The sequence below is a fragment of the Balaenoptera borealis genome, assembly GCF_965194805.1.
Source record: "Balaenoptera borealis genome assembly, chromosome: 1".
NCBI lineage: Eukaryota > Metazoa > Chordata > Mammalia > Artiodactyla > Balaenopteridae > Balaenoptera > Balaenoptera borealis.
The window spans coordinates 4,638,824-4,666,369 of NC_138860.1; the positions used below are offsets into that span (position 1 = coordinate 4,638,824).

Sequence of the window (27,546 nt, forward strand, 5' to 3'; positions counted from 1 at the left end):
TTCTTTTAAAAATCATCTAAATTTCTCAAGGCATTTCCTTTAAAATTTAAGGAACACTTACCCCTAAATATGTAAATACGAACAGCCAATCTAAATTCAAAACTCAACTAAGCTTTAAATATTTTGATATCACTTCTCATTTGACAGATTTCTTATTATTCTATATTACCACATAGTCTTTTCCTAAAATAACTCTCAAGTAACTAAAATCTATACAACATAATATAATTAGATTGATCAATATTTAGCTTTCACTTAGAGATTAATTCATCCATCCAACAAATATTTATTGAGTACCCATGACCAACTACTCATTGATATAAAGCATGATCTACAGAAGTGAACACTGCACTGCTGGTATAGCATTTTCTGATGTGTTAGAAGCATACTAGTGTAAGAAATTACCCAGTAATCATTATTTTTCTGAGAGTAATCTTTTTGTTGTCTTCCAAATTACATGTCTCCTCTAGGATAACACTTTCCTTAGGGCCTCTACCATGTAGTTCATCCACATTATAATGAGCCTTTATGCTATTAGGTTCCATTAGGGACTAAATCTCCTTGAACGGCTCCTGAGACCATTACCTCAGCATCTGAGATTTGGAGCCGAAAGAGAACATGGTATAAGCAAGACACGACTGAATCTGTGTCCAAAATAGGGAAAGACACAAAATGCAGCTGGAGAAGAAAAAGGCGACCAGATGATGCAAGACCCTCTACGTCACACAAGGAAATGCAGAATCCACCCTAAGAGCCATTAGGAAGTGATACAATAAAAAGTACACTTTGGAAAGATGACTTTCGCTACAATGTAAAGAATGAACTAGAAATGGTAAAATGAGAGGTAAAGAGATCAGTTCAGAAGCTTCTGCGATAATCCAGGCAAAAGGTGGCAGTAATCTAAATAAACTACAGTAGTTACAGTCAGGGTGTAGAGAATTAGCAGATTCAAGAGCTATCTAGGGAGTAAAATCAAGACAAGAGGAGAACTGCCTAAATATAAAGTATGCGATTCGCTTGTTCGTAGTTTGGACGACTAGATGGACGGTGCTAACAGTCACAGGCAAAAGGACAATCTTGGGCAGGAAATAATAAATTCCATCTTGAAGACTAGGAGCTTGAGGTACCTATAAAAATATCAAGAGTCACGGTGATTGAGAAGATCAGAATGGCCAGGAAACGGATGAGGAGCTTTTTCTGTGAAACTAAAGAGTGAGACAGACCCGGGGCCAATCCCAGCCCCGCCACTTACTGGCTACGTGACCAAGGGTGAGTTAGTTCATTGGTCTGAGCCTCAGTCTCTTCATTTGTGAAGTGTGACAGATAGAGCCTCCTACGGCTTGCGTTAGGAATAAATGAAACACACATTCACAATGCCTCGCACGGGGTGCGCGCGCTGTAAGAACGCAATCCGCAGCAGGTGCTGGTAGCAGCAGCAGGGATACTGCCCTGGACAAAAGCCAGGAGCCAGGGGCCAAGTGTCCAACCAGTGCGAGGGGCCATGAGGAGCCCAGGAGACAACAGCGACAGGGAAGGTGAACGCCCTTTCTTCGGGTGGCAGAGCCTCGACGCAGCAGGTTTCGGCCCTCCCTACCCCGAGAACAAGGAGGAATCGTGGTCTGGAAGAGGCTCTGTGGATGGACAGGCTGCCATCCGACCCCCGATCCTCACGGCGTGGGGTTATTAGAGAGCCAGCAGCCGCCACTGAGAGGGTGACGGGAAACAGTGTCCTTGGGGGAAAGAGGTCTGTTCCAGTTAAACCAAGGAGGTGAAAAGAAGTCCATAAGAAATGGAGGATGTGATTTTTTTTTTTAATAAACCATTTAATATATATTTACTTTTGTATATAGACTGTTACCCAAGAAAAACAAAAATGGTAAATTAAGAGTTCAGACATCTTAGACCACACCTGACTTCTGGGCTCACAAAGATGTGGAAACCTGTCCTGGAGAAAATTTCTTTCTTTTTCTCTGAGCTCTTCTTTCCTGCTTCAGCGCAGGCTGGTCTCTCACACCTCGGTCTAACAAAGCGTTGCCAAGAATGGCTTCCTATCGTATTTTTGATGTAGGTACCAAGGCACAGGCCACTGTTTGAACTTGTGCCAGGAAGAGAAATTCCAAAGACATTTATGTATCTTAATATTCATTTAAAAGGTGGTGCTTGAAAAGATGGAGAATGGGTTGATCTGACACCCAGTTTGTCTTCAACAAGCATTTACTGAATGCCTACTACGTGCCCTAGGTACCACTCCGGGGTCTCGGGATGAAGCTTATACTCTAGGGAAAGCAGACGATGAAAAAGTGAAAAGGCGATCAATTCTACGCAGAAAAATATGGCAGCAAAGGCTTACTGGGTGGGTGTGAAGGTTCAATTTTCATTAAATGATCAAAGAAGGTGATAGTTAAATATACCCTGGAAGATGATGAGTTAGTAAGCCGATGAGAAACTACTCGAAGGTTTTAAACAGACACAATTTGACTGAAATTTTGTATTTTACATTTAAGGTTTATATAACTTTTATTGAGAGCAGGCTGAAGGGAGGCAAGGATGGAAGCTGGTAAGCTACTGAAATAAGTTATGTGAAAAAGTAAAATTACTTTGACCACAGTAGTAGCAGCAGAGGAGGCAAGAAGTATCCCAATTCTAACTGTATGTTAAAGATGGAGCTGTGGGGTCTGGGAACAGGTGAGACACAACACGAGAGAGCTGGAAGAAGCCAGGGACGTCTCCAGGAGCTTCAGCCTGAGCAAGGGAAGGACGGACCTGCCACCAACTGTGATAGAGAGGCCTGCAGACAGAAGGGTTGGGCGGCACCATTCAGAGTTCAGCTTCACACGTGATCGCTTTGAGACACACAAATTTGAGGTCAAGCAGGCAACTGGATACATGAGTCTGGAATTCAGGACAGAGGTCCAGGTTGAGATATAAATGTGAGAGTCACCAGCATATGGATATTTAGAATCACGAAACTGGAAGAGATCTCCAAGCAGGGATATAGATAGAAAGAGGTCTCAAGCCTCGAAGCCCTCCATTGTTAAGAGGTCCAGGAGGTGAGGAGAAATCAGCAAAGGATGGACCAGTAAGATGAGAAAAACAAGGTTCTTGGAAGCTGAGCAATGAACAGGTTTCAAAGAAGAGAGTACGATCGACTACTAAACGCAGCTGATGAGCCACGGAGGCTGAGGCCTGAGGGCTGACCAGGGACTGAGCACCTGCACATGACCGGGACCTTGACAAGGCAGGCTAGCCGGGAGGGTGGGGAGAAGGCTTCACTGGAGCACACTTCAGAGAGTGAAGGGGGAAATGGGAGACAAACCTGCAAATAAAGATAAGAATTAGCAATAAAAGGCAGCAGAGAAATAGGTTAACAGCTGGAGAAAAGAAGGACTTTAAAAGCTGGTTTTGGTTTGGACTTGTTTTGGTTTTGAGATAGGCTGGGACAGGGGACCCTCTACCTGAGTGCTTGCACTTCCAACTGGGCAACAGGATGTAAAGAAACCGTAAGGGACTAAAAATAACTGCATGCATGTGCAGTCGGGCAGTTCTGAACAATAAGATACACAAAGGCCACAAACCAACGGCCCCTTCTGAGGTGCCAGGAGCAAAAGCAGGGTCCTGCACAAGATCCCTGCACACAGCACCACCCAGAGGGCGAGCAGACCACCTAAGCCAGGCCTCCTGACAGACCTACCCCGCCCTCAGCCCGTTCAATGAACCAGCTCAAGCCCCCTCGGGGAGCAAGCAAGGGCACCTAATGCTCGTTTTCACCCCCCAGCCCCACCCCCCAGCGGCACGAGTCTCAATAAAGCCTTGCCTGAATCTCTCATCTGGCCTCTTACCAATTTCTATTGATTAAAGAGTCCAAGGACCCGAGCAGGTCACGGTTTGTTGTTTAGGTGGAAGAGAGAACCACACGATGGCGTGCTAGTGAAGGGCCTGCAGAGAGGGGCAAACAGGAGCAGGGGGTGGATGGGATCCAGTGGTCAGGGGCGCGCTGGCCTTGGGCACAGTGTGGCTGGTTCATCTGGTGACAGAAAAGGCCAGTCATGTCACTACGTGTCTGGGAGAAGTCGGTGGAAGTTCTCTTCTGATTGTTTCGGTTTTTTGAAGCTTAACGGGAAGCAAGGGCATCAGCTAAGTGTGAGGATGGGGGAGATAGTGCTGGGGGTTTGAGGAGAGCAGAGATACGAGATGTCACTGAGGGGAGAGGGAGTGAAGGGGCCAACAACACGACTGCTGGGCAGCTGAGGTTTACTTGAGGTTCACAGTCACGAACTGAAACTGTGGCAGGAGCCCTCTTTCCTCAGAACAGCCGCTGCTCATTCTCCTGTGCCTGAAGTCATTCAATGAAGCAAACTACCAAAAGGAGAACGTCACACCTAAATTTCTACAGAGAATTCAAAACACACAAGCTGTACTCAGTGCTACTTATAACAAACAGCTTGGCAAAATCAATTTATCAAAAGAAGTAAACTACGTGATGACCCGTATTTCATAAAGTAATTCTGTAAGATGAGCTAAAGACCGGGGACGGTAATACAACCATCACGTCCAAAACCCATCCCACTCAACACAGTCCACGGGGGCAACGGCGCTCTGGCCCCCAGAGCGCCCAGATCGCTACCCCAAACATGCTGCAAGGTCACTTTCATCTCATCCCTACACCTCGCTTCACAGGGATGCAAACGCACAGGGGGCCTGCAGTTTGGGCCACCAGGAAGCTTAAAGGAATGGTTGATCTACCTTACTGCTTGGGTTGGAAGACTCCCAGACAAGGTTCTCATACCTTCCAAGCAATAAAAACGAGGAACGTCTATTTTCCTACCTGTAGATCTGGGAAGCTTTCCCTCTTTCACAGGTAGCCAAAGTGTTACACTAGATATCTTCAAATTTGCAAATAAAAATTATAACCTAAGTCCCGGTGATTATCATAATTAAAACTAATCCTCCCTTCTAATCACTCCCATAAATTCTTAAAATTGTGCTCTGATTATAATTGTTTTATATTTATCTTTATGATAAAAAGTGAATGTACCATAGTGCTCTTCACTCAATGATCAGAAATCAAAATACTCAAAAAATGTTAGTTGTAAACTTCCATTGTTTAAAATTAGTCTCATACTAAAATATTTTAGTAAGTATTTTCCTATTTCTCTGTCACCACCTTTATATAGTCTGAATTTTCTTTTTTAAATTAAGCTAAATCCATTGTTCCACCAACAAGAGTCCAACAGGATACAAATCTAGTCAAAACATCCTTTCAGTACTTTCTGGCTTTAGTAGAAGGAATCAAAGGAAAAAGGGAAGGAAAAGGAAGCTGATAGAAAAAAAATTTCCCTAAGTTCAAGAGAATGACAATACACACAAAAAAATTAATAGAGATACATAAATCTCACATCCTAAAGTTTAAAAAAAAAAAGGAACACACACAGTACTAAAAAAAAAGGAACTCTCACAGTAATATGTGAGACCACATATTACACATTACGGGGTTAGAGTATTCATCTCGGAACAAGAAAAAGAAAGATATGCCAAGAATATACATCACTTGTCATTATACAGGGGATTGGTATTTGACACTTGGAAAGCTGACTTCGTTTTCTGTTTATGTCCAGACACGTATTAGCATCACAAAAGTAGGAGTCACTCAGCTAACCATATGTTGCCGTATCACCCCGTTATTCAGGCCAATGGTGTGGAACACAACAAAAGAAGGTTGTCAGCCCCTAGCAGAGCCTGTCCTTTGCCAGCCTTTAAAAATCATGCTACTGAGAGCAGTAACATTTTTCAAAGACTTAATAAGCAATAACGCCTGTAAACTCTTGTCAGGTAATCTCACACCATCAGTCTGGACGCAGAGACAGGAAAAACCCTCCCTCTTTCCCCCACCCCTGGGAGCAGCAGCAGGAGGCAGAGATGAAGGGAACTGTGTGAAAAGAGATGCAGAACCACGGACGTGGTTCTGAAATGTATGCTGCATGGTCCCAGGAAACCATGACTTTCCTGGCTGGTGAGTCAGTAGAAGGCAAAAATGAAAGTGCTCATTTTTTTTTTCCTTTGAAATTTAGGACTGTTCAAAACAGAATTTCAAAATCATGACATGAACTACCTAATTTTAGAAGTGCTTCTTTTACTGTCTTCACTAGAAACAATATAATACGGTCCCATAGTATCTATGTATGTGTGTAAAACTAGCACTAAGATACATCTGTATCTAATAGAAACTGCTTACTATAATCTTGGTAATTTATGACCATACACAAAATATAGATGGTAGATCTAAAAAAAAAAAAAAAAATCATCTTGAAATTAAAATATTGGTCTTACTCTAAGCTCTAAAGGTTCTCTTTTCTGAATACGGTACAGAGAATTCAGACGGGTGTAACAAAGAAAACAATGTAAAATTCAACTGGGTAAAGGGCTAATTTAAACACGTTCATTTGAAGGCGTCCCTGGTTGGTTTCAATCACACATTCTTATTGAGCCCCTGCTTCATGTGGGGAGCTGCAGTATCACAGGACATCCAAAGAAAGTAAGACACAGTCTAAATCCTCAAGGAGAGTTTAACCCAATAGCAAAGATAAGGAAAATGCCCATGTAAAATGACACAAAGGCCTCAGAAACACCAGAAGAGACATAACAAAGGAGGCACCATCACGTTTCCAAGGAAAAAATATTACATTCACAAAATCAGAAAAAGCTTCATAGTGGAGATGGCATTTTAGATGGTCCTTGAAGGGTGGGCAGGATTTCAAAAATTGGAGAGGGGGATGAGGGCACAAGATGAATAAAGTCACAGAGGCAGAAAAGACAGTTTATTCTGGAGGCAGTATTTCCTGCACTGTGCCTCACAGACATGGATTCTGAGAGAAGCCAATAAATGTGCTTCAACAAAAAGGATCCCGTGGTCAAATAAGTCTGGAAAACACTACCCCCCGAAACCCCCTCCAGGAAATTCACAGTGCACCCTAATAATACAGGGAAGGCTCTGAGAAAGTACTGTCATGAAGCAGCTGTGTAAACCCTAGTCTCCCAAACTTATCTGACTACGGAACTCATTTGAAAGAACATCTATAACAGACCAATTACAAGTACTGAAATTGAATCTGTGATTTAAAAACTCCCAACAAACGAAAGTCCAGGACCAGATGGCTTCACAGGCGAGTTCTACCAAATATTTAGAGATGAGTTAACACCTATCCTTCTGAAACTATTCCAAAAAAACTGCAGAGGAAGGAACACTCCCAAACTCATTCTATGAGGCCACCATCACTCTGATACCAACACCAGAGAAAGATACCACGGAAGTACATCTACCAATTCTTCACTTCCAGAATTACGATCAAGCAAAATTGGGACAAGGCTGGCACAGTAAATTTGGAACACTGTAGAAGGCCTCCAACACCAAACTGAAAAAACATGGTATTTACTAATAACAACAACAGAAATGAACTGCTGCCTCTGTGCAGGGATGAATGTTATTTTAGACACGTCGTCATACACTGGGCTTTAGGGCAAGCATCCATCGTGAACACAGCATGCGAGGCGATTAACTTCTATAGTGTGTGTACATGTTCTGCTGAAACATTCCTTTAACTCCATTTCATGTTATAAAAAAACGAGCAACTACGTAACAGGGGAAACACATTGCTACTCAGAGAAAATAAGAAAAGTGACAGTAACAGAAGGCAGTCGTGGGCAACGCAGGACCAGCCAGAGCAGAGACAGGCACTAGACACACAGGCGCCGCCTTGCCTTTTCTCTTCCTCTCTGAGCCAAACATTAGCTCCCAAAGCCTGTAGGTCATTCAATTCAAGTTAAAAGCTAAAGCTGCCCCCCTCTTTTTTTTCATATTTGTACATGAGGACTAAATATTCTAAAACAGTATTTTATAATAGAAACAATTCTGATTGAAGCTTGGATTCATAACTAGCATTTTTGGCTACTTTATTTCCTAAAGGGACTGTACATGTACTACTTCCTTCCTCACTGCATGTACATCTATGTCTACACACACACACACACACACACACACACACTCTTATGGCTGCATTTATTAGAACAAATTACCTGCGGTTGGAACTGAGGAACAGGTGGCCCTTGCATTCCTTGTGATTGCTCATCCATCGTCTGAAGCAACAGGAACTTCAGAACTCTGCAAAAAATGTAAAGTTGAAATTTAAATAATGCAATCATTACCAGTACATACTTGAGATGAACCTAATGCTTCAAAAATGTCCATTAAGACACTCCATACTCTTATCTGCCATTTGCTAAATCCAAGCTCTGCTTAGCTAACACAAATATTCACTATCTCAGCTAATTCTTATCAAAAGTAGCACGTTATGCTTAGAAAATCCGGTTTTGTGAGATGAAACTCTCTCTTCTCCATTACATCTTATAGATCAAAGAGGCTTCCCCTCTCCCTCCCCGACGTGAGAAGATAATCACCACGGTAAGCTTCCCAGAATTGTGGCTAACGTTTTACATTCCTAAAATGCACTTCATCTTCATATTCTAAAAATGTTAGCACTTTTGTTCTTCGTGTCCAACTATAATGCTTACCGTGATTTTCAGGTTTAAACTTAAAAGGCCTGTCCTCATATGAGGGTGTTTACTCTTTTATGCATATATTTTTTGTAATTACAAAACATCCACCCATTAATTCAGTAAACACAGGCTGAAGACCAAGCATACGCCAAGTCCTGCACAAGGCTCAAGAACTAAACTATAAAACAGCCGACACCCCTGTCCAGGAGCCACTTCTGCACTGATTCTACACAACACCAAGTATCTCTAGGTTCTTCATAAGTGTAATTTTATAACTAAAATCTTGTGGGTTTAAAAAACTAGGGTCCATTTAAATAGGATCAACAGACAGAGAAATTAAAACACATTTTCACTTCATTATACCCTTTAAAAAGCAATAAAAATATTCTAGACCTGGGTTATTTGTATTGCAAATATTTTTTACCATCTTGTAGAAAACCTTCCCAATGGCATCTTTTAATTAACTTATGAACAGAAATTCATAAATTTAATATGTTCTAATTAAGCAATCGTTTCCTTTATGGTTAATGCTTTTGTGCACAAAATGCTTAATAATTTAAGAATTATTTCCCTACTCTAAATTCTCATACAGTATCTTTCAATGTAAGCTTTATTGCTTTGCCTTTCATATCTAAATTTGCAATTGATCTGGAATTAAAGTTTTGTACAATATATGGTGAAGTCAATATTTAGTTTGTTTTTCCATATGGCTATCCAACCGACTTCAAATCATATACTGAAAAGATTGTCCTTTACCCCACACCCCATTACAGTGCTACTATATCATTCTCATCATATATCAAATGACTGCACACATATATATAATATACCAGTGTCTGGTGTAGGTTTATTATAAAGTCTTGTTATATGCTTAATCACATATATGATTTTAATATAAATTTTAGAACCAGCTTGTTTGTTTCTATTTTTAAAAAAAAAAAAGCCTATCGAGATTTTGATTACAATTACATGAACTCTATAGATCAATTTGGAGAAAACTGACATTTTAATAATATTGGGTCTTCAGACCCATGAATACAGGATATCTCATTTATTTTAGGTTTAATTTCTTTCAATAATGGTTTTCAGTTTCAATACTGGTCTTTCACATGTTTTTTCAGGTTATTTCCTAAGTATATTATATTTTTTGATACTACTGTTAATGGTAGGTGTTTTTTATTTCAATGTTCTGACAGCATACAGAACTACAACTGATTTCTGTATATTGACCTTTTATCTTGCAAACTTGCTAAACTCTCTTATTGGTTCAAGTAGATTTTTTGTAGTTTCTTGCCTTATTGCAATGGCTAGAACCTCCAGTACAATGAATAGAAGCAGAGATATCATTTTCTTGTTCCTATCTGAGGAGGAAAGCATTCAGCCATTTACCATTAAGTATAATGTAAGATGTACATTTTTCATAAATGCCCTTAATTTATCAGGTTGAGCTAGTGCCCTTCTATCTTTACTTTGCTGAAAGATTTTATAATGAATAGATGTTAGATTTTTGTCAAATTCTTCATCTGTGTCTGAGCTGATTGTACACTTTTTAAATTGTTAAAATGTTGAATTTTGGTGGTTCATTTATTTAAAATTTTGAACATTCATTTTGGTGAACACTAAGCCAGTATTCATTTCTGGGATGGACCCCATTTAGTCATGATATATAATCCTACTTATGTATTTTTGGATTCAATTTTATACAGTGTTGGATTCGAGGAGGGAGGAGAGGGAAGGAGAAAGAGAATCCCAGTAATGAATTAGAATACATTTTAGTGTGAAATCTGAATCATTAAACAATCAAGAGACAATGCTTTAAGGCTACACATTAAGGCAACATTGGTTATTTAAAATGTGTATAAGCAACAAGGACACTTTTGCAAAAGGTAGTATAAATTAAACAGTTTCTCCAGCTTAGGAAAAGAAAAGCTATTACAAGCCAACTACACATCCAAAATGGTATCTTACAACTTACTGCTATTATTCTAATGCAGGACAGATTATTGTTAAAAACTGCACATTTCAGAACACCAAGAAATTTTCATTTTTTCTTACCTTTTAAGCAAGACAACATCAGAATAAGGACTTTTAAAATTAAAAAAAAAAAGAAATCTAAATCATTAAAATCAACATTTCACATCTAGTGTCCCACAGATAGTTTCCCAAGACACTTCATAAAAAAAAGGTTTCCTGGTCAAAGACCTCTGTGAAATACTACTCGCTATATGAATCTCTCTTAGAAAGTCATAGTAAATATTAGCTAAATATTACTAAAGGACCCAAGCAGGCCTGCAGTTAAAAAAAAAACAACTTCACTTATATTTAACTTATTTAAGCACAAAATGCTTTCTTTGTGTAACATATTTTAATATTCCACAGCTTGACTAATCCTGAAAAGAGAAGACACTATGAGAAATGTGCTAGATTATAACAAAGTGGGTTTCATCACACCTCCTGATGTGTGACAATGTCTAAGCAAATAAAATTATGAAGAAAAGAAGCCAAAGTAAAACAAAACAAAACAAAACACAAAAAAGAAACATAAAAATGAAAGGAAACTTAGAAGTGATTTAACCTAACAATCTGCATAACAGGGAAATCACTTCTACAGTACCCCAGACAGAGGTCAAAGAGCCTCTGCTTAGAAATAAAAGTCTGTATGAAATACTCATATTGCACATAAGCTTAGTAATACAATGAATAAAACGCAACAAAATTTTCTTTGCATAATATCTAACACGGTTCCATGTGTCACTGGATTCTTAATGCTTTTACAGAAAAAGGATATATCAATGTTTGTATACTGATTTAATATCATCATATTTCCAAAGGCCAAATATATTTATATATTATCTCTTTCCACTAATCTCCTCACAAATGAAATAAAAACACATTTAATGTATAAATATGTTAAACATGCATTCAGTCTTCTAGATTATAATTTCCATGATACAGGGATCTACCTGTGTCATCCACAGCTGTACCCCCAGTTCTTAGGTCAATGCTTGCCACAAAATGAGTGCTGAGCAAATATTTATTTAATGAATGAATAAACGTATCTCTGTCATAAAAACATCAAATAATAATTGCTAAAGTTTAATAAGTCTAAAATCAATGGCGAGTAAAATAATGATCAACTTCAACAAATTTGGCAACCAATCTTCAATTAAAAAAGGCTGCCCAAAGAAGGTGCTGCCTGAATCAGGTTTTCAATAAGGAAGAGTTCACAAGGTTTAGACGAGGCAATGAAGAGAGGAAACCTGGGAAAAGGAAAGAACACATCAAAATACCCAAAAGCAGAGCACAACATCTTATAAGTAAAATTAAAGTTGGCAGGTGGTGAGAGATAGCTGGGGGGAGTTAAATATCACAAGGTTAGGCTAACAACATAGACAGCTGTGCGCTCATGAAAAAGCTTTTATGATATTTACTTTATCCAGCTGGTATCAGACAGCTAATGCTGGGTTTCAAGAAGCTAAGAGAGGGAAGTTCATTTTTTGAAATACAACCTTTCTTGCTGTGTGACAGAGTAGAGGGGCTCACAACCACAAGCAAGACCAGTCAAGAAGCTACTGCAACAGTCCAGACAAGAGGTGATAAGGGCCCTCACCAAGGTCTCTTACTTCACCTCAACCAGCTTTCAATACAACTATCTCACTTTCTGCAAATGTTCTGTGCCCCATATTCTCCTGGATTTTCTCCCACATTATTGCTTCTTTTTCTAAGTTCCTTTTGCTATCCAACATTTATGTTGGAGTGCTCTATGACTTGAATCTTTATTTTTTTTAAACCTACATTCTCTCAAGGCAACCCATCCAGTCCCATGACTCTGATTACTAACCATGGATGATTACTCTGAAATTTCTCTCTACTACACGCATCTGTTCTGAGCTCTGAGCCACAAACACCAATATCCAAATGACCGCCTGATAGCTTCACAATTCTTGAATAGAAGATTCCATCTCCCATTCTTAAAAAAAAAAAAAAAAAAAAAGGCAAGCTTCTCTAATCTTCTTTATCTCTTTACGTGTATCACCATCTACTCAGTTGATCCAGCCCAAACTTCTTAAACTTATGGGTCTCAGGACCTCTTTATCTGAGAACCCCAAAGACCTTTTGTTCATGTGGATCATGGCTATCAGTATTTCCCACATTAGAAATAAAAACTGAGAAATGTTTAAAATACATACTAATTCATTTACAAATAAGAGCAATCACTACAGGCTTATAAATAACATACTTTTATGAAAAATAGCTAACTTTTCAAAAATTAGAAGAGAAACATTGTTTTACATTTTGTAGATTTCTTTAACGTCTGTCTTCTACATTCAGGTTGTTGAGATATGTTGTTTTGGCTGAAGTATACTTTTAAAAATCTGGTCTTACACAGATGTATAGTTGGAAAATAGAGTGTTCTAATACCCACTGTGGATATCCCTGTGGATATTCTTTAGTACTAACACCAAACTTGACAAGTGGCAGATTCATAAAGGTTAACTGCAACGTGGACTGTCAAAACTTACCAATGAACTTTTGTACTCTGTAATGTGAAAATCCAATGGCCTCTCTTGCCCCCTAAATAGATCTTTTACTCATGCATGATTTTGTAACATCATGCACTGGTCATCTGGAAAATTTTAGTTCCCTTAGTTACTCAGATCCTCTATAAATGTTGAACATTTCATTATACAATATTCAAAAACACATTCATCAATATCACCACTAATCTCATCAGAAGTCTTTAAATACTAGGAAGATGCCAAGGACAGAGTGATGAATATAATTTTTCCAAAATTCCAACTTTCACTTTAAAAGTTCAAATTTTATCATTAGTAACAAACAACGTTACTTGTTTTCCCTTAAATGACAGGCACTTAATTTTCAAGAAAATGTCTACAAAACACCTAGGTCTGAATGTCAGTTGCTGCTTCAAGTGAAAACAGTGTCCCATGAAAACAGTAGCTGTCAGGCTGCTCCTCCAACACCTGCAGAGAGGCTTTTCTCAAGACAACTTTGATTTGCTGCCATGGTGCTTAAAGTCTACTTCCCATTTCATCACACGTATTAAAGGACTTGTACTCAAAGGTTGAAATGTGATAAAAAATAATACTCTTTAACTGCTTCATCAAGTACATTTTAAAATGAAACTCATACTTTTTATTACTATTCCATATGGTAGAGAAGACAAAGACTAGTAGTTTGGTATTGCTGCACTGATTCAAGCTAAGGCATCAGTGCTTTTACAAATAATGTCTTAATATTACAAAAATCATTTGCTCTTGCAAACCACATGAATGAACCTCAAGGACCCCAGCCAATCCCCAACCCTCACCATCCCCAGAAGTCGAAAGACCACACTTTCAGAAGCTCTGGTCCAGTCAAAAACCTAGAATTCATCTGTGATTCTTCCCTCCCCCTCACCTCCCTGCTCCCCATTCCAACACACCAGAAAGTGCCATTTGTTCTATTTCCAAAATAAATCTCAAATCTGTCCATGCTCCTCTATTGCCACTAATACAACCCTATAAGGTGTCATTATATCTCCGCCAGAGATTACTCTAATAGCCTAGGAAGTGGTCTCTCTTCTTCCACCATTCTCTGCACAGTGGTATTTCCGATCTTAAGGAAAAACCCGAACGAACTTTTTGGCCACCCCAATATTTTAAAAACACAAATCAATTCATGACATTCCCATTGCTCTTGGACTAAAATCCCAACTCCTTGCCAAACACGGCAGGGCCCTGTAAAGCATCTCCTGCCTCCCTCTCCCACGTCAGGTCATCCTAGTCTCTCTCACTAACGACCTGCCATCAACATGAAAACCCCTCTGCTCTTGAAACCCTTTAAGTCTTTCCTGGCTTCAAGGCCTTTGTACGCTGTCCCTACCCTAACAATCCTCTCCAAAGTAGGACCCAGCCCTCCCTGTTTACCTTTCATATCATCACCCTTTCATTCCTATGGAGCAATTATGACAATTTATAATTATCTTGTTCATTTTTTAACTTGTTTATTGTTTATCTCCTCTGCTATAAGGCAGGTAACATAAAGGCAGGACCTTATCATTTTGTTCCCTGCCGTACTCCCCCAGCAAGAACCTGGCACAAAACGGGCACCCAATAAACATCTGCTGAATGAATGGAAAATCAGGAACAGAGGACAGATTTTACAGTGGCTTATGTTTAGACGTGTAGGACTTAAGACTGACTAGAAAGTTAAAGACAACTCCAAAAGTCATCATTAGCTTGGAGGACACAGGGCACGGGAGTAGCACCATCCAAACAAGACTGATAGAGAAGAAACCAAAATAGGGTGGGTGTTAGGAAGAGCAGGGTAAAGGGGAATTCAATACACTGTCCTGTAATTCTCATATCGATTATTTTTATTAGCTAAAGCTCTTCAATGTGTTTGAAAACAGTTCTCTTTTTTAAAATGGAAGTATAATTGACTTACAGTATTATACTAGTTTCGGGCATACAACACAGTAATTTGATATTTTTATAGAATATACTCCATACAAAATTATAAAATATTGACTACAGTCCCTCTGCTGTACATTATATCCTTGTAACTTACTTATTTTTTACCTAGTAGTTTGTACCTCTTAATTCCCTTTACCTATCTCCCCCTCTCCCCTCTGGTTAACTATTAGTTTGTTTTCTGTGTTTGTGAGTCTGTTTCTGCTTTATTATATTGGTTCGTTTTCTTTTTTAGGTTCCACATACAAGTGAAAACCTACAGTATTTGTCCTTCTCTGTCTACATGTTGTCTTTCTCTGTACATCCATGTTGTTACAAATGGTAAAATTTCATTGTTTTTATAGCTCATTAATATTTTATTGTGTATATATACCACACCTTCATTATCCATTCATTTGTTCATGGAAACTTAGGTTGTTTCCATGTCTTCACTATTTTAAATAATGCTATGAACACTTGGGAACATATATCTTTTCAAATGAGTGTTTTCATTTCCTCTGGATAAATACCTAGCAGTTGAATTGCTGGACCGTATGGTAGTTCTATTTTTAATTTTTTGAGGAACCTCCATACTATTTTCCATAGTGGCTGCACCAATTTACATTCCCACCAGCAATGCACGAGGGTTCCCTTTACTCCACATCCTCTCCAACAATGTGTTATTTCTTGTCTTCTTGATGACACCCATTCTGACAGGTGTGAGGGGATATCTCATTGTGATTTTGATTGGCATTTCCCCAATAATTAATGATATTGAGTATCTTTTCATGTGCCTGTTGGCCATCTGTATGTCTTCTCTGGAAAACTGTCTATTCAGTTCTTCTGCCCATTTTTTAATTGGTTTTTTTTTTTTATATTGAGTTGTATGAGCTCTTTATATATTTTGGAGATTAACCCCTTACCAGACATATCATTTGCATATATTTTCTCCCATTCAGTAGGCTGTCTTTTCATTTTGTTGATGATTTCCTTCTCCGTGCAAAAGCTTTTAAATTTGATTAGGTTCCATTTATTTTAGCTTTTGCTTCCCTTGCCTAAGGAGACAGATCAAAAAATATACTGCCAAGACCAATGTCAAAGAATGCACTGCCTCTGCTTTCTTCTAAGAGTTTCATGTTTTCAGGCCTTACATTTAAGTCTTTAATCTAGTTTGAGTTTATTTTTGTATATTGTGTGAGAAAATTGGGCTTTCTATTCTATTCCATTGATCTGTGTGTGTGTTTCTGTGCCGGTTCCATACTGTTTTGATAACTGTAGCTTTGTAGCACGGTCTGAAGTCAGAAAGCATGATACTTCCAGCTTTGTTCTTTTTTCTCAAGAATGCTTTGGCTATTTGGGGGTCTTTTGTGGTTCCATACAAATTTTAAAATTATTTGCTCTAGTTCGGTGAAAAATGTCATGGGTATTTTATATAGGATTGAGTTAAATCTGTAGATCACTTTGGGTAGTATGGATATTTTAACAATATTAATTCTTCCAATCCATGAATATGGTATATCTTCCCATTTATTTGTATCATCTTCAATTTCTTTCATCAATATCTTATAGTTTTCTAAGTATAGGTCTTTCACCTGCTTAAATTTATTCCTAGGTATTTTATTCTTTTTGACGCAACTGTAAATGGGACTGTTTTCTTGATTTCTCTTTCTGATCTAAAGATAGTTTCATTATTAAGTGTACAGAAATGCAATAGACTTCTGTATATTAATCTTGTATCCTGCAACTTTACTAAATTCATTTATTAGTTCTAATAATTTTTTGGTAGAGACTTTAGGGTTTTCTATATAAAGTATCATGTCATCTGCAAACAATGGCAGTATTACTTCTTTCCTTCCAATTTGGATGCTTTCTATTTCTTTGTCTTGTCTGATAGCAGTGGCTAGGATTTCCAATATTATGTTAAATACAAATGGCAAGAGTGGGCATTGTCTTGTCTCTGATCTTAGAGGAAAAGCTTTCAGCTTTTCACCACTGAGTATGAAGTTAGCTGTGGGTTTGTCATTATGGCCTTTATTATGTTGAGGTATGTTTCCTCTATACCAACTTTGTTGAAATTTTTTATCATGAATGGATATTTAAATACTCCAAATATTTTCATATATATCCACAATCTCAGTACACATTAAAGTAAAACAATCTTCCCATATTCTTGTGTGTAGTCACATATTTTGCAGAAAAGAAAACTACAAAGTTAAGAATCTGAATTTCATATATAAAAGCTAACTCAGTGACAAAGTATTTATTTATAAGCAATTGTGTCTGTCAGTGGACTAATTCATAATTCACATGACCCTGATAAGAAAATTATTAAGTAAAATACAAAATACTATATATACTATAAACGATAAATAACATAGCCTTCAGTGACACGGTATTAGATAGCCATCTTAATTTGAACACTGAAACAGCATTTACAGCACCATTCCTTAAATGAAAACAACACCTTTCCTAGTTCCATTTTAATAAACTTATAAAATACAAAGCCCTGAGATAGTTATAAGCAAATTAAATCATGCTAAATTTATACTTTTTTCCTGAATATTACTTGAATTGAATAACCTCAGTTAATATGTTCACTTTGGCCAAAATCTTCAACAAAATGAGAAGCTTTATTCTGTGCCTATAGACATCCTCAATGAATTTATTATTTCTTACAGGAACTGCCTTTAAATCATACATTTCAAAACACTAACCTGATTTTTTTGTCAATTATAAAGTACAGTACTAAACATATGACAGAATAAAAAAGATGAGACTTAAATATGCATTGATATTTGTAAGAAAATCATTTTGTGCATTTTATTTGTGATCGTGATTTTGGTCAAAAAAGTTATAACTAGCCATTAAATTAAAAAATTTTAATTATAGTCAATACTAAAGAATGCTTAGCTAAAGAAAAATATTTCCTTCATTCTGCAACAAAAATTACTTAATAATAAAGACTTAAAGGTCAGTCAATCTTGCAATCTTTCAATTCAACTTCTAATGTAAAGCTTAAAGTAAATGCAATTCAACTAACAATGGGTATGTATAGATTCTATTCATTAAAGATCTTTCTCTTTCTGTTTCCAAACATATATTTTGATAATTTCATCATTCTATCCAGTTTCTCAACAACCAATTTTGACACAGTACTAAATCCTAAATATTGAACTATGTACATACCAATCTCAAGAGATTTCAGATAAACAATGATCAACTATATCATTCCTTATCTAACACATACTTTTCTATATTATTAAAGACTCTGGAAGCTACTTCCTGCTACTCATTACAGAAATTTTTTAAAAGTATTCTCAACAAAGAAACAAGTCAAAAATGGCAATCCAAGTACAAAATAATAAAATTATAGCACTGGAAAAGAAGCAGTAGAAGATCAAATTCTAGTTTAAATCTAGCGCTACAGTTTCATTCATAAAGCAGAATGTTCTGCCTTATTTTTGTTAATAGTTATAGGCACAAAGAAATGTACATTAGAAATAAATATAAAACATGTTGAATATCACTGATAAAGAATACAAATTTAAGCAACAATGAAATAGTATACACCTGAGAACCTTTCAAAATGACACATATTTTAAAATTATATGTAATGCTTACATACATGTAATAACCTTTCTAGAGAGCAATATGGCAATAAACATTAATAATCATTCATGCACTTTTACTCAGGACTCTCAATCCCACAACTCTATCCTAAAGAAATAAATCAGTGACTGAATTTTGGATTACACACAAGAATGTTTATTAAAAAGCATTTATCATAAAGGAAAACTAGAAACAACATAATGGTCCAACAATATGAAAATGTCTAAATAAATTACAGTAAACATATAAAATAGAACCCTAGACCGACCAAATGTTTATTAAAAATTGTAATGATATTTAAAGATGTGTCCAGTATAATGTGAAGTGAAAAAGCAAGATTTGGAGACAAATTTTCATGTTATATGTACTCAAAGTATACTGTTCTTATCACTAACAATTAGATAATTGTGTCGTTATTTGTTTAAGCTAACTATCTTGCCAAAATATCAGCCAAATAAGGGTAGGAAATTACCTATTTTATACATCACTGCATCCCCATGGTGGCTGGCACAGAGTTAAACATATAGCAAATATATAAACAAGCAAATATATAAACAAGAATCATACAAACTATGATTCTAACATGAATTCATAATATTTTAAATCAAAAACAGGAAGTTGCCTAATAAAATAAAATTATCTTTAAGAAAAGCACATTTGTATACACGTATGGGTATTAAAAACAGTACAGGCAAACGAAGCTTCCATTATAGCAAAAGGATAATTCAGACCAACCCTCCCCTCTGAGGGCAATTAGTTACACAAAAGAAATATTTTTCAATCTGCTGGAATGCATCATGGAGCTGTGGAAATAGGGAAGAATTACAGGACCAGTGTCTGAGGGATGAAGGAAACCAAGGAGAAGTGGGTCTAATATCTGGGCATTTTGCACTGCCTGTGGAGGGGCAGTTATGATGCCGAGAGGCTGTACAGCACTTCCAGCCTCTTGGGACTAGAGAAAGCGTAGTCCACAGCTCAGCAAGGGGTTGTGGCGAACAGCCCCACAATCTGGGTTGGGACCTTGAAAGCCTTAACCCAGGTAAACACACCTTCACAGTACTAAATCATCTGAAATCCTGAAACTGGATTGAGGTCATCTCTGATAGCTAAAACCCCCAGGCACCTGGCAGAAACACATGGAAATACACTCTGGAGAAAGAGAGTATCTTAGGTTTCAAATTACTGCTACAAACAATTCTACACATATAATCTCCAATGCATAATAAAAAATAACTAGGCACTCTACCAAATAAGACCACACGAACAAAAATCAGTAGAGAGAAAAGACAGAATGAAAATGCTCTCAGACAGAAGGTGGAAGATGCAGGAAGGAATCATAAAAAAAGGCAATGGCAGACATTTAAGTAAGTATTATCAGCATGAACCAATAGATAAAAGTGATTATAGAGTTAAAAATAAACCTAGAATTGAACACATGAAAACCAATATATAAATAGAAGGTTAAATGGAGATAAAGCATGTTAAGGTTCCTATTACAATGCCTGGAAAAAGGAAAGTACAAATTAGCCTTATCTTTATTCTTCTAGTCTACTTATCTTGTCCAAAGTTTTTATTTTAGCACTTCTTTTTATTATGGTATAATTTATATACAGAAAACTTGCCATTTTCCTGTTCAATTTCCATACATTTGGACAAATTTAGCCTTGTAACTACAACCAGAATCAAAATTAGAACAGTTCCATCAGCCCATAATGGAAGTAGCACTGCTTGTTTATCCACTCTCCAATTAACATACATTTGCATTGTTTTCCAGTTTGGGACAATTACAAATAAAGCCACTATAAATACCTGCATACAGGTTCACATGTAAGTTTTCACTTCACATGGGTAAATATCTAGGAATCGGATTGCTCAGGTAACGTTAGATTTTAATAAGGATGCTTGTAAAATAGAAGGTCTTTATTTGGTATGATAATAAGAAAACGAAAAGTACCTGAAATCATCCTGCTTCCCACACACCTCCTTGTGGTCTCAGTGAGGTTCTCCTTACTCATTCTTCTTTTGTTTACTCTAATAAAATCATCAAAAAAGATGGTATCATGTTTGCCTTTTGTATTTGTATTTTTGTCAAGTCATCATATGAGGAAGAAGGAAATAAGAGATAGAATTTCTAATAAAAATTATGGCAAATTGAGAAATGTATTGAACCTTTTAATTTTGTAGAAATGTAGACATTACCATCCCCTGACAATTCAATGACTTAGAATTGGTCTAAAATAAAATAAATAATTGGATGCTGAGAGAACGTAAATGCTGTATTTTCACTGAACGATTAAACCCAGTATGAGGAGAGGTGTTTATGAATTCCTATTCCTATAAAATGCATATGCTTGTGGACTAGTCAATAGGAGTGGTGTATTGAAAAAAGTAGAACACAGATAGTCAGAGAAATATTTAAACTGTTAAATATAAACTTTTTTGATATGGAATAATTTATGGTGAATTTTTTTTCAAGAGAGTGAAATGAAGAAAAGTTCACAGCATTTGGCAAACAACGCTTTCTTTGAACTAAATCTTTTTAAAGCTGTTGTTACACTTCAGACATGTTCTCTAAAACACCTGAAAGAAGGGTTCTACATTACAAGGCAGATAAGTGTCTACTAAAAAATCACTTTAATGTTGTTTTATGTTAAAGTATCACTGAAAAGTAACAAAACAAAGGTTGAGATAATCAGGACTGATGTTTTTATTATGGTTCTTGCTGACACCTGCTGGTTCAATCTTATCTTCCTCCTTAATATACATCCATGTATATTTTGCATCTTAGATGCAAAAGCTTGTAGCATGTGAAAAAAAATCCTTAGATTAATCAAGGGACCAACGACCCAAAAACTAAACGAGCACACGTCAGGCAACTAATCACTTCCCATATCCACTGAGTTACTGAAATCAGTGTTGTGGCTTTACTATAACTCACTTCCTAATGAATTTAATTAATACAAATTATCTGTGACCTAATATTTTGATTCTGCCTTATTATTTAATTCTGATACTAAAGTTACGTTTTTAACCTTCAACTGCCGAAGCCAGTAGGTCATGCTATTAGAACTCAAAAATGCCAAAAAGTGGATGTCTTTAAAAGTATTATCTAGGATAAGTTTCTGATTTGTTGTTAGCAAATTCAAAATTCTATTCTTGTAAATAAGATAATACATGTCCCTTACTAAGTCCTCAAATTTTTACTCTCTTCCCTCCCTCCTTCTTTCCCCTAAACCCATTATAAAATATTATTTTAGAGGACTGTGATCATAGCTACTACTTCATTCCAACCTTCATTACGGATCACATCGGACACCATGCAAAAGACCTGAACGCATGAACAACTTGAGATGAAAGAATTCCTTCAGGATTATAAAACAGTAATAGAATTGCAAGGAAAAAGATTTTAAAACATTGGATTTCATAATGCTAAAAATGCTTGATTCTGTAATTGAATCACCCTCTGAATAAATATATCAAACCTGAAAGAATAAAGTTCCTGCTTCCTAGAAACTTTGGTGTTTCATGTTCCTAACATTAAAAAAAAATTTTTAATGTCTCTTAAGGAAAAGAAATGCTCCAGTGAGCCGTCTTTTTACTTATCTTTTTACTTGCTCTTACTCTTTCCCTAGTTCAGCAAACCTAGTAAGAAACAGGTTTCACGTACCACCATTCAGTAGGGGAAAGGATCAACTCAAATCCAAGACCAAGGATACACAAGAGGAAGTCAAAAAGTGTGCAGTGTAGGCTGTGAGTAAATACATTTCCTTCATTTCTTAATCATGCATTAATATGTTTCTTCCACAGCAAATAGTTGTTTAAACCAAAGTAAGAGGTATTTTCTAATACATCATTCTGAACAAAATTAATCTTGAGTGCAGCCTACGAATCAGTAGTTTGCGACCCTGGTTGGCTACCAGGTCACCTGCAGAGTTGTTCTTGTTGCTGTTGTTTAGCTGCTTGGGCTCCCCGCCCGGATTCCTGCCCCCTGATTCTGACTGAACAGGTCTGGAGTGGGACCGGCATCTCTCCATTAAAGAATAAATACATACCGTTTCTTCTAGGTTATCCATTTTATTGGCGTATAGTTGCTGGGATATATCTGGAGAAAACCATAATTCGAAAAGACACATGCACCCCTATGTTCATAGCAGCACTATCTGCAACAGCCAAGACAAGGAAGCAACCTAAATGTCCGTCGACAGAGGAATAAATAAAGAAGATGTGGTGTATACACATACACACACACACACACACACACACACACACACACAATGGAATATTACTCAGCCATAAAAAAAGAACAAAATAACGCCATTTGCGGCAACATGGATGGACCTAGAGATTGTCATACTGAGTGAAGTAAGTCAAACAGAGAAAGAGAAATACCATATGATATCCCTTATATGGGGAATCTAAAAACAGGGTACAAAAGAATAAATACATAAAAAGGTACACAGATGATGATGGTGCACAACTCGGTTTGCAAACTACACAGCATTAGAACTTAACAAGGAAGTGGGCCAGTCTATTTCCCACTTCGCCCTTGTGTCCAGGAGCACCACTGCAGCTGTGGTGACGAGCGCTCTGGCCACCAAATCGGCCGCTTGTGCTGGGCCCACTAACAGCGCTGCTTCAGAGGCAGGCAAGGAAGACGAAAGCAGCAGCTCACACTCAACATCTTTCTAAGTCTAAGTTGGACCCCAAAAGAAAGAAGCAGTGGGGTTTTTATTCCAGGACACTGACTGGTGACCTGGAGGAAGGAGGAGTGGGGGAGGGGCAACCGCAGCAGGAGCTCCAGACTCTCTCTGATGGAGTTCTGTTGTTAACATGTTATTATTATATGTTATTTTTTTAAAAAAGGGAAATTAGAAGGAACACAAACATCTCTCAGCACACATGGAAGTCTCTTCTGAATATCTCCCCCCTTCCTGGTTTAAAACAGATTATCCATTAGTTTCAAATCCATACATAATCTGATTTACTCCCTAAATTACCATGTTTGGAAGTTATTTCAGACAATATATATAAATGAAATACCTGAGTTTGATTTTTATTTATTTATTTATATTTGGCCACGTTGGGTCTTCATTGCTGCACGCGGGCTTTCTCTAGTTGTGGTGAGCAGGGGCTACTCTTCATTGCGGGCTTCTCACTGCGGTGGCTTCTCTTGGTGTGGCGCACAGGCTCTAGGCACGCGGGCCTCAGCAGTTGTGGCTCACGGGCTCTAGAGCGCAGGCTCAGTAGTTGTGGCTTTCGGGCTTAGTTGCTCCGCGGCATGTGAGATCCTCCTGGACCAGGGCTCGAACCCGTGTCTCCTGCATTGGCAGGCAGATTCCCAACTACTGCACCACTAGGGAAGCCCTCTGAGTTTGATTTTTAAAATAACAAATATATAGATCTAAGCTACTGAACTTGCAGAATCATCAAGCATCTTACTATCCGCCAGTTCAGACACATGCCAAGTAAGGTCTCAGCACAGCAACAAGTAAGTGTTAAGACATGCTCTCACCTTCAGAGCTCTCTACTGTATCATCAAGGTACAAACACCACTACTTTCATGAAAAGGATCTTTGAAAAAGAAAGGATCTATAAAAGAAAACAGGAAGGAAGAAAAGGAAGGAAGGAGGGAAACCAAAGGCAGCCCAATGAGTCAACCTCGGGCACTGTCCAGGCTGTGGATGAAACGAACGCCACTTCTTCTGAGCTCTCGCCACCAGCAGCCCTGTTTTGGGCATGGGGGCAGTGGGGGGGGGGGGGTTGTCATTCTTCCATTATTTCTGCCGCAGGACTGTCCCGATGAGGACGTGCTCTCAGAAGCGCGATGGTCCTCACTTCTCCCCCACGGTGTCCATTCACTGAACAGGGCTTTCAGCCTCCAAAGGCCGTTAAGAGTGGCCAAGTCAACACCGAATCATTCTTTCCTTTGGCAGAGATGGAAGGTCCCCACAGAGAGAGATTCTTGCTCCCCCCGGAGAGGAAAGGAACCGAGTTCTGACGTGTGTGTAACACGCTGCTTCTCAAACTCTTCCAGGAGCCGGAGGAGGGGCCCAGCCCCGGGACCTGGGGGAACTGGCCTCGAGTCACGTCAGGGAGAAATTCACCCCAAGGCAATTGTTTCTGTTAAAAGATGAGAAGTTTTTGTTCTCCTCTTCATTATACAAAACATTTTCCCCAAAAATAATCCACAAGTGTAACTGATGCTCCAGAAAGACGGTCTCAGGGACCAGGCTTGAGAGGCGCGGCCCCGGGCCAGCATGAACTGTAATCACCTGGGCCAACGTGAACTGTAATCACCTGGGCCAACGTGAACTGTAATCACCTGGGCCAGCGTGAACTGTAACCACCTGACACTCCAGACAGAGCTCGGGCGCTTCAGCATCCATGCGGGTGCGAGGCGTCGTCTATTTCAACCCCCTTCAATTTTACACAGTAATTACAACCACTGAGATTCTAAACAGGCTTGGGAAATTAATGGTGGGGAGAGAAATGGGTATAAATGCCATGTGAGAATTCATGAAAACTTCATATTAAATATATTATTTTATTCTAAAAGCATTTGTAATTCAAATGTGTTGATTCTAGCTTAAAAACAGAAGTGGCAGGAAGATTTTTTTCCCAACAAATTTTTGTTTCTGTTTTTTTCCTTAATCCTCCTCCTCCCTGACACGAGAGTCACATTAGATAAGAGGGAGATCGGGGAGTCCGTGGTTCCCCTTGGCCCCCCGAGCCACCTCGACTCCTGGTGAGACTGTCCTGGTGACATGGCACCGGGACAGGGGAGGAGAGAGAGGGGGGCGCTCCGCCTGCCTGTGAGGCTGTGCACACAGCGCTCCACAGGTGCGAGGGTCATCTGCTTCCAGCCCAAAAATAAAACCTTCTCAAGCACTGAGTTTCCACGCTGGATTTCAGCACCTTTCCCCGTGGTTGGCAGGGGACGCCACGTGACAAGGGCGCCCAGCCAGCCCTCCGAGTGAACAAAGGCTGGGCCACATTTGTTCATATTCCTGACAACGCCTACAACGGCACTAAAACTTGAACACGATGACCGATGCCTGCGAACACCCAGCCCCTAAGCCAGTGTAACAAATGTGCAGCTCCAGTGCTGCCGCGGCCACATCTGAGTTATTTCTGTTCTGGAAAGAGACGTGGATAAAGTACCTCTGACTTTTTACGTTCAGCCAAAAAGAGTCAGCAGACTAGATGCCCTCAGAGGAACGACTGTAATCAAGTGTGCTCAGACGTGACATTTTAGCTCGGCGCTGAATCTGAACTACAGCACTCCCTGTGATGGCCACACAGGTCATTACGAGCCCTGCCGAACAAGAGGCTCCCCAGTTCTGATGACTCTGAGCCAGTCTGTGTCTCACACCAGTTTCAGTATCTGCTGCATCCTGAAACGTGACCTTCAAGTGTTCCCTGTTGTGGCCCCTGAGAGGGAAGGCGCACCTCCCAGCCCTGCTGCTTCCTCAAGGTTTGCACGTCCCTGGGACAGAAACCCCACCCGCCTCTGTCACCTGCCTTCTCCCAGCAGATGATCAACAGGGTGAGGTTCCAGAGAGAGGAGAGACGGGAGCAGAAAAAGCAATTCTAAAAATCAAGGAAGAACAGCAGGCAAGAAGAGACATTAAGCAGTGGCCAGTTTCTTAGCATATTAATGATGGATTCTATAGAAGTATTCAGTCACTGAAGTTTGACAATCTAAAGCAGGGATCAGCCAACTCATTCGGCAAAGGGTCACAGAGAAAACATTTCCAGCTTCACAGGCCATACAGTGTCTGCTGCAACCACCCGACCCTAATGGCAAAGCCGCCGTGGACCACATACAGAGGAAGAGAAGGAGCGGTGTTCGCATATAACTTTATTCAGAACAATGGGTCAGGGCCATATGTGGCCACAGGCCATAGTTTGCCCACCCTTGATCTGAAGCAATGTTTGTCACATCTTGGCCCAGTGAAAATCTGGGACCCAGGAGATACTTCATTGGCCCTTTTGATCTGAGACCGTCTCTGCTAAACCTGGAGCCTCGCATTCCCACTGCGTACTGCACTACAGACTCTGGGTTTATCAAACGAACGAAATGAATCAATGAGATAAAATAGGATACAGGCCTATGAAATTTAAGCTAAAGTAAGACTGAACTATTTTGTGGCTATCCTAACGACACTATAAATCAGATACACCCTACGGGGTTAATTCTGGGGGGACTCACTAATTTACACTTCTGTTGTTCCCTCCTCACCACAATGAATGCAAATACAACCCCCTCCCACTAAAAAGCCCACAAATTAATAAAATTATAAACAATAAAACATAGCCTGTGCATCACAGACCGTAAGAATCACTATTAGAAATTCTATGGATCGCAACAACTCAACATGAACAAGTACAAAATTGAGGGAAGGCAGCCAGTAAGTCTAGCATCACAAATAATCCAAAAAACCAAAGAGAAAGCAGTTGCTGACAGCGTAAGAAGCAAAACAAGAGATTTTGGCAGAATCGAGGTGCTGGGGTGACAAGGCTGGAGTTCAGACCACAGGGCAGAGGTCTAGGTGAGCATCCGAGGCAGCAGGCAAGACCCCGGACAGACCAACCTCCACGGATCAAGGTGAAAGGTGACTGCCTTCCAGAAGAAAACCGAATCCTCTCTGGAGAAGGTGACACCATTCAGGGCCTCTATGAGTTTTCATACACGGTATCTGCTGTGCAATAAAAATCACCAGGCTGGCCAAGAAACCAGACATACAACCTAAAAAAAAAAGGGGGTGGGGAGTGGATAACAGAAACAGGCCCAAAAGTGAACCAGATTTTAGAATCATCAGAAACAAACCTTAAAATAATGATTAATATGCTCTGTAAATTAGTTGAAAATACAGAGAATTTCACCAGAAAACTGGTATCTATAAAAAGAAGCAATGCACTGCCCATGAAG

General features: G+C 38.8%; 1 protein-coding gene across 13 annotated transcripts in view; it reads right to left on the reverse strand.

The window, feature by feature from the left end:
• NEK7 (NIMA related kinase 7) overlaps positions 1-27,546 on the reverse strand; it is a 158,974-nt gene that overhangs the window by 97,808 nt on the left and 33,620 nt on the right. For 8 of the 13 annotated variants that reach the window (XR_014245558.1, XM_082395340.1, XM_082395339.1 and 5 more), the window contains exon 2: positions 8,071-8,155. Coding sequence is in view for 12 of the 13 variants with exons in the window: in XM_082395340.1 (XP_082251466.1) it covers positions 8,071-8,127 (57 nt within the window). In the remaining variant the exon portion in view is untranslated. Of the gene's footprint in view, positions 1-8,070; positions 8,156-20,568; positions 20,646-23,654; positions 24,091-24,126; positions 24,735-27,546 lie in introns of those variants that run through there. The other 5 variants (XM_082395332.1, XM_082395330.1, XM_082395335.1 and 2 more) reach the window with 3 other exon arrangements.